Source organism: Mastigoproctus giganteus, chromosome 8 (assembly GCF_048544385.1).
Source record: "Mastigoproctus giganteus isolate SK-2022 chromosome 8, ASM4854438v1, whole genome shotgun sequence".
Lineage (NCBI taxonomy): Eukaryota > Metazoa > Arthropoda > Arachnida > Uropygi > Thelyphonidae > Mastigoproctus > Mastigoproctus giganteus.
Window position 1 is genome coordinate 25,478,144 of NC_143582.1, and position 12,918 is coordinate 25,491,061.

Consider the following 12,918-nt stretch of genomic DNA (forward strand, 5'->3'; position numbering starts at 1 on the left):
GTTCAAAATGTCACCTGTAATATTGAATGCATGCTTCTATTCACTAAGCAATGAAGTTCTTGACACATTGTTGTTGAGCTAAGGCATCACTTAAAGTGACTGCCATTTTCAGTTACATAAATTAATGCCTAATGTAATTCCATTAATAAAACAACTGTCATATTAGGGCCACCTGAGAATAACCTCATCTACCCATGTGTTTTTGTTGTCTGTAAATTGTGTGTTCTCTGTGTGGTTTGCCTGTTTTGCTGGACGAAAAATCCAAACCCGAGTTTCTGGGGGAGGGGGACCTTGCAAAACTTGCCTGAGACTGACTAACTTAGCCAAAGAGTGTAAAAAGCCCATTAAAGTTCCTCACATTATTGACAGAATGTGGCCTCTTCCACTGTGTGAAGAGGACAGTGATCGTAACCACTGTACTGACTGGAAAGACTGCCCTGTAAGTAGAAGTTTATGCAGGGGCATTCCTAGGGAATGTGGCACCCGGGTACCAATCGCAATTTGGCTCAAAATATTGTTATTAATTATCATTATTCAAATAATGATAATTAATAACAAAAGCAATATAATTATAATTATTGATAATAAAATTTACATAATCACAACTAATAAAAAGTATAAATTAAAAAAGAAACAATGAAGTAAATGTTATACATGCAAAAGCATTATGTTTATACATATAAATTATATAACAAAGAAGAATACAATAATATCATAGTAAGTAACTAAATAATGTTTATTCTTCTTGTTTTTTTTATTGGAAAAGCATTGACAATTTCAGAAATATTGAAACTGGAAACAATATCTTTTTCTATACTAATGAGACTCAAATTTGTTAACCTTTCTTGTGTCATTGTTGATCTTAAATAGTTCTTTACCATTTTTTATTTGGAAAAGCACACTCTCCATGTGCTATGGTGACAGGAAGATTGAGAAATATTCATATTGCAATAGAAAGATTGGGAAACATAGCAAGCAGATCATTTGAAAAAATATATATTATACGCTTCCATGTTTGGTTGTATAAAAATTGATATATTTTCTATTTCTTTGCACAAGTCAATAGCATTGATATTAATTTCTTTTAAAGAAGGATCTGACAACAGTTTGTAAGTCCATACAATGTTTAATTTTAGTCTTTATTTACAGATGGAAATGAATAAAGGTCTGATAAAAAATTAAAATTATTATTATGAACCTTCAGTTGTTCGAATCACTCTTCTATTTGTAATATTGTTATATCTAGTGTGACATAATAAAAATTTATTTTGTATGAAGCTTTAGGCGAATTTATACTTTAATAATTACTTTCGTAAAGAAACATTCTTTTATTTTTTTTGGGTCGTATAATTGAGACTTCTGTAAATCTAAGCATTTCACAGTCTATTTCATTAGCAATGGCTGTTGCTTCATTTAACATATTTTGAAACCATCATCTGTTCTAGATTCTTTAAAATACTCAATTCATGTAACATTTGTTGGTACTGACGAGTTTAAATTTTGCTAACAACATTGATTTTTGATAATATATAATACCATATTACAAGAGAACAAATGTATAAGATTTGATTTTTGTTATTAATGATTTAACTACATTTCTAGAATCATTATCACAGGAAAAATCTGTATAGATTTTTGTATCTGTATTGTATAGAGCATCATATATTTTATCAAGATTGAATTTGAGGACTTTTACGGCACCAAGTCTACATTCCCATTGCGTTTCACAAATAGGTTTAAGTGCCATTGTTGGAAGTTCCGATTTGAAGACACTCCAACGATTTGTTGATGCTGAAAAGAAAATGTAAGTTGCATGGACAATGCTAAAAAAATCCTGCCCAATTTACTCGAAAGGTACTTTGAACAGTGTTTTTGGAATTGTTTTTACCAGAAAAGTACAACCATGTAAAACAAAAAAGCTGGAGTCCACCTGGACCTCACACGAGTATTGAAGGGTTAATTTATATGGTAAATTTTAGAGCAAACAAGCATTATGCACATATCAACAAAAGTTCAGTAATGTGTTTTAAAATCTGAAACTTACATATATGTAAGTTTCAGACTACCAATTTTAAACACACCACCAACCGTTTATGACTGATTGAATAAAATAAAATAAAATAAAATGATAGAAAAGACTGTAAAATAATATTTACAAAAAACTTTTAATAATTTACAAAAAAAAACTAAACTATAACAGAAGTAAAATAAGTAAATAAGTTAAAATGCATTAAAATATAAATATAAAAGCGATAAAAAGACGATAAAAAATTTTATCGTCTTTTTATCGCTTTCATATTTATATTTTAATGCATTTTAACTTATTTACTTATTTTACTTCTGTTATAGTTTAGTTTTTTTTTTTGTAAATTATTAAAAGTTTTTTGTAAATATTATTTTACAGTCTTTTCTATCATTTTATTTTATTTTATTTTATTCAATCAGTCATAAACGGTTGGTGGTGTGTTTAAAATTGGTAGTATGGATTATCCCAACCTCAGAGGCCTTATTGCAGATATGTAAGTTTCAGGTTTTCATGTGCTCCTTGAACGTTAGCACCCGGGTGCAGTGCACCTCTGGCACTCTTGGGATGGCCCTCCCCTGAGTTTATGGGATTAAGATCCATAGAAGCTGTTAAAATTACTGTTCCTTCCCTTCAACTCCACCTTTTGTGACAACAGTTTCAAGTCAATCTAATACTTGCCATTAAGTTTAAATTGTATTAGAATTACTTATACAGTTTAGCATCTTACCTATTCTGTTTTTTAGGACTGATTAGCTGATTTCTAACAGTACTTGCCTTTTGTTTACGGTGAACTGAAATTTGTGTGGCATGCATTCAAAGTTAATAAGTGATATTTTGAACAGTTTTTGTGAATGTGCATGAATAAAATTTTTAGCTTGTTTAAGCATAGAAACATGAATTTCATGTTTCCATGATAAAAAAACATACAGTTTCTATCTGCTGCCTAGTTTCATGAATTGAACAAATGTTTGGTAACATATTTTATCCCCAAAATATTATTTTGAATATGCCCTTGGCTAGATTCATTATTTCTAGACATCGTGTGCGTGTGCATGCGTGTGTGAGTGTGTGTGTGTTAGTTAATATTTTGAATAACCAGCTTTATTACATTTTATAATCCTAAAATTTATCAAATATATTTTTAACATTTTTGTTTTTTCACAGTAAAAATTATTTAATGTTTATTTTTATTTTAGATCTGATGATTTTAATGATCCCTTCCACCTAGAACGTATTTCAACATTAAATACTGTTGAAGCAATGGATTTAGGAGCTGTACCCAATAATTCTATGAGCATGAACTATTCTCATCCCCATTACAAAATTAATGACTGGTATTTTGCATGGTTACCTGACTTTACTAAACGGCATGATTCAAAGACTACATACACTGTTCAAATTACACATTATAATGGTACTAATGAAACTTTCATATGGCATGGGCCACCTGGTAAGTTCCTGTTACTTTAATATTGTAATATTTCATTATGTTATTAAATGGATTCATTCTGTTTTTAGTTTCTCTGTAGTAAAGTACATTATACTTGTAATATCAAAAAATTTATTGTATCACTTTTCTTTTCCCCATGTAAAATGTGCAATGTTGGTTTATAAATTAGTGAAAGTGGCATTTCAGTAGTTTCGATGGTAATGATTTAGCATGGATGTATAAAAAGTAGCATATTTCTAATGAAGATCTGTGTTTATTTAAAAAAAAAAAAACATGTTTTTCACTAAGAGTTAAATTTAATGTTTTGTAGCTTTACATCTATTACTAATGGCTAATAACTAGCATTATTCTACAGTTCTCTTTTCAGATCTTAAGGTATAAACACAATATTGCCTTGGGACCTCCATAGCCAGGTGGGCAGGAGCAGCAGTGCGTAGCACACTCTTCTTGATTAGACCAGGGTTCGAGCCCATGACCACCAAATACGGAGGATGCGGAAAGGTCAGGAATAACCACCGCGTATCCCTGGAGCAATATGGCCTTAGTTGCTAATGCTCCTAAAAACCAAATAACAAACAACAAACAACAAACAATATTGCCAAAGGGATATATTATTACACCTTTCAATTTAATAAATGAAATAAAGGGACATTTATTTCATTTGTTAAGTTCAATTTAAGTAATATTTTATTTCTGGAATTTTTTATCAATATTTTGGTAGTTAATATAAATTTTTTTTTTTTAGCTTTTTTGCAGTTTATGAAGTAATGGTTTATGTTGAAAACCAGAAAATTTGATGATAATGAAGATTAAACATAACTTGAGTATTATGGCATAAATGCAATAAATGTACAGTAGTATTAACATAATAATAATAAATTATTACGTTAATCATTAATGAAATTTATCAATGCCAATTTTGATTGTGTGCATGTGAATACACATGCATGCGTGCGTGCAATATGCTAATTACTGTACTGGCAAGAAAAGTGGATGAAATATGTTGAATTCAAAAAGAAGCCGAGGAGAGTGTGCAAATACAACACTAAATTGCTAGACACTGAGTTGTAAAGAGCAGTGTGTCTACCTTCAGAGGTTTGAGTTAAATTTGAAACCAGCACTGGGAAAGGTTTCTATGAATTAAAAACAATTTCTAGAAGTTAATTTGTATAATCTCTTTTCCAAAGTCAAAAATCAAGAGGAAGGAAAGTTATATCTGGGTTTATTCCTTCTTAGGAGCTTAAGTGATATTAGTGGGAGTGCTATAACTGTTAAGAAAATGAATGAATGGCACTTTATATTATTAGTGACAAATAATGCAAGAAAGCAAGCTTGTACAGTGTCAATCAAAAAAAAAATCCTCACATACACAAGAGCATTAAAAGTGGAATAGTGCTATAAGCAGGTGTGTTATAACAGCAGTTTGCTGTGTGTGAAAAAAAAAAAATCTGCAGCGGTTGTCAATCCACTGCAGGATGGAGGCCTCCTCAACAAGTCATATTGAGGGAATGGATCATAATCTGCCATGCTGGTCCAGTGCTGGTTGGCAGATTGACCATATTTAGCAATCAGGGGCTTGAACCCCAGTCTACTCAAAGAGCATGTGCTATTGCACCCCCATTCCTGACCACTCGGCTATGGAGGCTTTTGTTGCTTGAGATGAAATGAACAATAATAATAGGGCAACTTTAAAATCTGGTATGTGTTCTGAGGGTTAGAACATTTAGGAATTGGGACAAATCTGCACACTTTCCAACTTTCAGATATAACAGCTTGAGCTAAGGACTGATTGTATAGAGCAACCAAGAAATCTATAATATGAATACTTACAATTTTTATGCAAAAAGTTCAGGATACTATTAGAACGTAGTCAAGTACCTCTTCTTGAATAAATTTATATATAAAGAATATAGATAGAGCATATACACAAAGAGGCAGTGTTATTCAACGTCAATCTTTTTTTTTTATAAAGTGAAATAAATTAACATACATGATGAACTTTTTGAAATTTTTTCATTGAAAAATCAACAGTAATATCTCCCAAGTGATGTTTTTTACATAGTATCATTCTCAGTAGCGAATAGTGTCATAGTATCATTCTCAATAGTGTAAGGGAAGACAAGTGTTGTTGTTATACAGTGGTTGATCGGAGACTGCTTTTTATAGCTTCAAAAGAAGAACGCTTTCCCAGCTGATAAGATTCATCCTTAGAGCAGTGTAAACGTTCAGAAAGCTGTTAATCAGCTTGTCAAATATTTGGGTTTTCAGCATATTAGCCACTTTTTTTCCCCCCCTCTTCATAAAAATGCAGGACCAACTGGACTTTGTCAGCAAATGCTTTTTCAAGATGTGCTAGGTAATATAATAACCAATGCATCGGCCTACAAAACAATTTCCTTTTTGGACAGTGATCTGCCTACAAGAAACTGAATCAATCAGTCATTTAGTTTGGCTTATGTGATTGCTGTTTACAATAAGTTGATCATTGATATAGGAACATTGAATATAGAATCTGTCACTTGGATTGTTCACACTGCAATCAGTGCCAGTTTAATCAGCAAATTTTCCTTTTTAATGCACAACTCCCTTTATAGCCAGATGCAGATGTTTTAGGACTTCAAGTTGTTTCCAATTCCTCAAACTTGTCACATCATCTATCATGAAAGTGGAATAGAAATGCATTATACAATTTCACAGTAGTGTGCAATTCAATTCCACTTGCCTGAAACCTTTGATTATAATATTTATCTTTTGTAGATCATCATTCCAAATGGTGGTGCACATCAGTGTTGTATTAAATTGGTTAAGCTAATTTTCCAGTGATATTCTTTCAATGATTTTCAAAACTTTTCTGTAGACTAGAAGTTGAGAAACATTGGTCTAACCTATGCAAGAATGATTCTGTAATGATTAAAGAGTTCATATTAAATATGCAGTGATATTGGAATAAAACTTAATTAATGTTTATCTTTCTGTAATTTTATTTTCTTAAAGAAATTTATTTTCATTGTATAATTTGGAATTTTTTTTTTCATTGTTTTATGATTTTAATCTGTTGTTTATTATAATTATGTGGTGAAATTTAGAAATATTGAATAAAATATTTTACTTTTTTATAGATATGTGTACTATACTATATACATTTATAGGAAAACTAATAATAGTTTTAAAATTTTAGCACCTTCAGATACTCCTGGGCCAGTTAAATGGTCAAAGCCATATTTTGACTGTGGGAGATCTAATAAATGGGTATTTGGTGCTGCAGTGCCTATACCAGATATTTTCCCTCGCCATACCCAGTGGAGACATATTGAAATTCCTACGTAAGTTGAATAATAACCATAAAGTTTTGAGTAAAATATGCTGTTGATATATTCCCAAGCAGAACTGCATATTATTCACATTAGTATAGCCCTGTTAACATTTTGTTTTGTTTTCTGTTGCCTATATCCACAAATCCTTTATTCATTCATCTCAGTTGCAGTAGGAAACACATTTTCTCTAGTAGTAGAAGCGATGTTTCAATTTTGAAAATTTAAAAAAATATTTATTATTGCATGCGACATGTGATAGTAGTATATTTTCTTTTATTCATTAAGATGCTGTAACAGTATTTTCATATATTTACAATTAGACTGAATCCCAAAGAATATGCCATAGTCTTTTACACCTCAGTTGTTTTTATAGTTTGCTAATTAAACTCTGTGGTTGATAACAAAAGAATAAGCTAGTTCAGCTTGCAAAACATAAATGAAACCCATTTTGAAATATATGTTTATCATATTTCTCTTAATTTTCGAATAAAAATTTTCAGATAATGAATTTTTAAACAGAAAAAGCAATATTGTTTCTGAATGATATGATGTAGGGCAGGTATAAATGTAGCATATTTTAAATACGTTCCATTTGCCTCAGTAACAGTAGAAAAAACATTTTCACAAAACATGTTTTCTCTGATAGGAGGTACTGTTTAAATTTCAAAAATTTTAAGAAAATATTTGTTATTATGTGTGTTAAATGATAACAGTTATTTTCTTTTATTCATAGAGAATGCTGTAAGAGTATTGTTGTATGCATATAACAATATTTTCATATATTTACATTCGGTTCAGAATGAAGCCATAAATGCTTTTTCATAAATTTTTAGTACCAAAACATATAGGTTTTTATAATAATCTTTGTACAAATTTTACTTTGTTATATGCATGCATTTTGTCATCATTTTATTAATTTTTCAAAAATTAATAATAAATAAATAAATAATATTTAAGTAGAGTTAAGTGGAAATTACATTTCCGAGAAAGGTGCAATTTCTTATTTGATGAATAACAGATCTCTTACAATAGTTCTGAGTGATATTCATTATAGTGAAATTTCAGTATGCAAAATAAATAAGACTTCTCCGAAAAGTTTTTTTTTTTTAAGTGGGATTTTGCTGTGTTGAAAAGTTTGTTGTAATGTGTATTCTGATTTTTTACTAATGTTAAATGTGAAAAATCTTTAGTTATTTAAGACTGTTAAATGTTCTAAATTTTGTTTTTATTAAAATAAACTTTACAATATTCAAAATTACTTTCTACAGTTATTTTGAATATGCAAATTTACTTATAAACTGAAAGTGTTTACTTTGTGATTAAAATTCCATCTTAAAATGGAAGGAAAAGAATGGTATACTAATCACACAAGTTATATGATTTAGTTTTTCCTTCCTAAAACTAATAAAATATACAAATATATGCATGCTCAGGAACTTTGTACTTTGGGAGAATATTTGTAGTACATTTAGAGATATTATAAATTCCATAACACTGTATGCATAATTAGATTTTATGAAAGTTTACTGTTTTGCTTTAAATATTTTAATCCATTTTCTCCCTTAAGATATGTTGCTGTTGCAGTTCTTGAGTTGGACTTTGATAGGATCGATATCAATCAGTGTCCTATTGGAGAAGGAAATCCAGCCCCAAACTACTTTGCTGGAACTTCACGATGCAAAAATGATACTACTCAGGTGCTAACTTTTGTTCAATTGTTGTGTTCACATTTGATGTTAATAATTTTTTAAATACAGGTAACCCCCGCTTAATACTGATAATTCGTTCCGGAAAAACGAGCGCTAAGTGAATCCGCGCTAAGCGAGCGCCGCATTCCCATAAAGTAACATATGTATTTGTAAGTTGCTGTCGGTGCCATAGGATATTTTCTAATCAATAATAAACGGTAGTGAAAGGATGCACAAATGTCGGTCAAAATATTTAATATTCAAATATTTGTACATGTAAAATATTCTGCATTACATACGTATATAATTATGTGGTAATTATGAGAAGTATTAACCTTAAAATTCCAATTAAAATCATGAATTTAATTGATCTAAATTGATTTAATTTAATTGATGAATTTAATCATGAAAAATGTATCGATTTTGGGTTGAAATTTGGCCCTCTTCCAAATAAACTAAAAGGAGTATTAATTTTAAATCCCCCGCAGCATTACCACCCAACAATAAAGTCAACCGATCCTTCCCCGCTTTGAAACCTGGCATGTTTTTTTTTTCCTTTCAATATGAAACTTCTTTTAGGCATTCGTTTCCACAAAAGTCCTGCTTCATCTATGTTAAAAACTTGTTGAGAAGTATAACACATAATACCCCTCTTCAATAATTTTAACACAAGTTCTTTTTTGAAAGTTTGGGCTTCTTCATCTGCACTTGCGGCTTCTCCCTAGATTTTAAATTTATTCAACCAGCCCTTACCAGTTTTAAATGGTTCCATATTTTTTTTTTAGGTGAGTTTTCTTCAGATCATCATATTGGCTAATCTCTCTCTCTCTCTCTCTCTCTCTCTCTCTCTCTCTCTCTCTCTCTCTCTCTCTCTCTCTCTCTGTCTCTTTTATAATATTTAACTTAACTGAATTCTGAATTGGATATTATCTTCAATAAAATTAGTTAAAGTCTCCATTTCAATCCTAATAGTCGTCCTAGCCCTAGTTGTTTGCAGTGGAATAGCTATCTTTCCCGCTGCTAAAATTAATTCTTTATTTTTTTATAATTGTTCTTACAGTTAAACTTGCAAGTCCTAAATTATGACACACATCTGCTTGTCGTTGACCGGAATCGATTCGCTTTAAAACATCTAATTTAATTTTCAAATTCAGTCTTTTTCTTACATTTATAGTCTTCGTACTGCGCCCAAACATTGTTGCTTTTTCATTCTTATCGGCCATCATTAACTCTTCGAAAATGTAACTGCGTTGGTTGCATTAATTACGATACAATTTTCAAGTAAAATGTCCGTTACGCACGATGTCTAATACCATACTTAGTGATGACTAGACTTCGGATAAATGCATATAACACAAATATTACAAGCAATATACTTGATCATTTTTTAAATGTTGATCTCGGAACTACGTAACAAGTCACTGTACTGCAATTAATTTAGCGTGCGAGAAAATTTCACTAAGCATAGGAAAATTTCTCAAGTCAGTGGGGGAAACGTTTTAATGCTGTTTTGGTATTTATTTTCAAGTTATTGACTCCATCAAATGAAATGATTTCATTAAATATGCCAAAGTTGCAATCTGTAAAAGAGTGTTATAGTGATCTGTGACAGCGTTGTAGTCAGATATGGGTTATAATATAAGAACAGCGTTATAGTGAATCAGCGTAAAGCGAACCGCGTTATAACGAGGGACTGCTGTTCTACTCTTGAGAGGTAATAATAATCTTTAATAAGCCCAAGTTTAGTACATTTGGATCAAAGGCAACTCCAGAACAGAGACCAATGGATCCTTTCTGTGTTAGGAAAGGTTTTAGTATTTACAGTTTACAAGTACAGTTGATGGTTTCAATATGAACCCATTTTAGTTACACTGTTAAGATGCCCTGCTAATTAGTCATAGTAGAAGCAGTTTTTAAAATACTATAATTCATTTTTTACTACACCTTAAAGTATGGTGCCTCCATAGCCAGATGGGCAGGAGCAGCAGTGCGTAGCACACGCTTCTTGATTAGACCAGGGTTCAAGCCTGTGACCACCAAATACGGAGGTTGTAGAAAGGTCAGGGAATGACCACCCCATATCCCTGGAGCAATATGGCCTTAGTTGCTAATGCTCCTAAAAACCAAATAACAGCAACAGCCTTAAAGTATTTCATTTGCCATTTCTTCTCTGCTGGTGTTTTCTTTACCTGTGAAAGGGAAAGAGAACAACTTGAATAAAGATTCCAAGTTCTCTGGTAATATTTTATTTCTCTCTTATTAAATTCACAAGTATATACTTTGAGGTACGGTATTTATTTGTTTACTGATAACTGAAATCTTTATGGAATGTACTATTATTAACCTCTGTTCTTGCTAAAACATTTAGAAATATTTGTAAATTTTTTAATGTCAAATAAAATAAAAAGTAGATAAATGTTATGTAGTAAGTAGAATAGATTAGAAAAAGAATCCTAAATAACTTACTTTTTAATCAAGACTTTGAACAACTTGTTTTCTCAATGGGCATTATTAATAAAGATTGATACTAATTATTTGCACTATTTGTACCACAATAAAATAATTTATTATTCAGCAACTTTGATGATATGAAACAGAGTCTGAACAGGAGATTGCACAAAGGATCATGGGAGGAAATGCCAGATTATTTAGTTCCCTTCTCTTTTGGATGCTTCTGGAAAGGTGGAGATTTCACTTAGAGCATAAAAATTCTTACAAGGCTTCTCCATGACAGTAATGTGCAATTTTTTAAGGTGTTGAGCTATAGCTATCATATTTATCACATGGGGAAGTTGGTTACAAGTTCATGAGATTCTATTGATCTTGGATGTGCTAAAAGCTGGCATAAACCAGCTGGTGGCAGAAAGCATTTATGATTCGGGGTATACTACTTAGATGGCTTTGGGCTAACCATTGCCACCCATGGCAGAAACCTTTTGATAACCAGAGGTAATCTAATTTGGTAATCTGGAGCTAAACTAATCTGAAATTCACTCATGGTTTCTGAGAAAACCCTGTAGTCTCTGTGACATTTTTCTAAAGCGCATTTCTGAAGGTCACATAGAAGAGGTCACAACCATAAAACAATGAAAACAATTTTCAGTTTATTAGGCTTTTTGTTTGTACAATCTGTTATAAACGGGTAGTAAACTCAATCTTTCACTTATTAGAATCAAAATTCAATTTGCAAACGTGATCACTATAACTGGTGCTTACTGTACTACTGTTAATAGAAAGATTGGCCTTTGAAATTATTCCGGATAACTGACTTCCAGATAACTGACGTTCTACTTTATTATTATTCATATAATATATATACACACTGTGCTGCCACTTTATTAGGTACACCTACCTAGTAGTGTGTTGAGCCTCCTTTTGCCTTCAAAACAGCCTGAATTCATCTAGGCATGGATTGAACAAGATGCTGAAAATGTTGTGTAGGAATGGAGTACCATGCAGACTTGAGTGTGTTGCGCAGTTCTTTGAGATTCGAGAGGTTTATGCCTGCAGTGAGCAGCCCTTTCCAGCTCATTCCAAAGATGTTCAATAGGATTGAGATCCAGGGACTGAGCAGGCCACTGCAGCAAAGAAAAGTCATTGTCATGTTCCTGGAACCATTCCATAGTGATTCGGACTTTGGGCACCGGCACGTTATCTTGCTGGAAGTAACCATCCGACTGATGACAAACTGTCAACATGAACGGATGCACTTGGTCAGCATTGATATTTAGGTATGATGTGGCATTCAGACGTGAATCTATGGGTATCAATGGACCCAACGTGTGCCAAGAAAACATTTCCCTAACACTGCCCCCCCACCACCTTGCACAGTAGTCGTCAGACATGATGGGTCCATGGATTCATGTTGTTTTCACCAAATTCTGAGCCTTCCATCAGCATGATGCACCAGGAACTTCAACTTGTCAGACCAAGCAACTGTTTTCCAATCCTCGATAGTTCAGTGCTGGTGTTGCTGTGCCCACAGGAGGCGTGCGCTCTTGTTCTTCATTAATAACAAAGGTACGCAACGTGGCCATCGGCTGTTGTAGCCCATTAGCGACAAAGTGCAACTAGTGGTCCGTTGCAATATTTTGTTCTGCGCGTCAAGGTTGTATTCTGACATATTGTGCAACATTGTGGCCCATTTGTTTGCTTGCACAATTCTAGGCATCCTCCTCTGACCTCTCTCAGTGTATATACAGTGTATATATATATATATATATATATATATATATATTTATTAATTATTCTTTTTTTTTTTTAATAATAAGACTTGTTTCCAATGATATTTTTGATCTTATTTTACAAATGTCAGAATTAAGAATGAAATTTTAAAGTTTCCTGTTTTTAAGCTATTTCTTGCCTTTTTTCCCAAAAACTGATTGCTGAAGTAAAGGCATTATGTGCCTCCTCTATTGTCATCTTTTGCATGCATGCTAG

The 12,918-nt window shown here is 31.9% G+C and overlaps 1 protein-coding gene across 1 annotated transcript in view; it reads left to right on the plus strand.

Moving 5' to 3' along the window:
- The window catches only part of LOC150081381 (uncharacterized), a 55,778-nt gene that overhangs the window by 11,828 nt on the left and 31,032 nt on the right, over window positions 1-12,918 (plus strand). Inside the window, exons 3-5 of the mRNA XM_090379233.1 lie at window positions 3,223-3,476; window positions 6,655-6,799; window positions 8,358-8,487. Of these exons, the coding sequence (XP_090235359.1) occupies window positions 3,223-3,476; window positions 6,655-6,799; window positions 8,358-8,487 (529 nt within the window). The remainder of the gene's footprint in view (window positions 1-3,222; window positions 3,477-6,654; window positions 6,800-8,357; window positions 8,488-12,918) is intronic.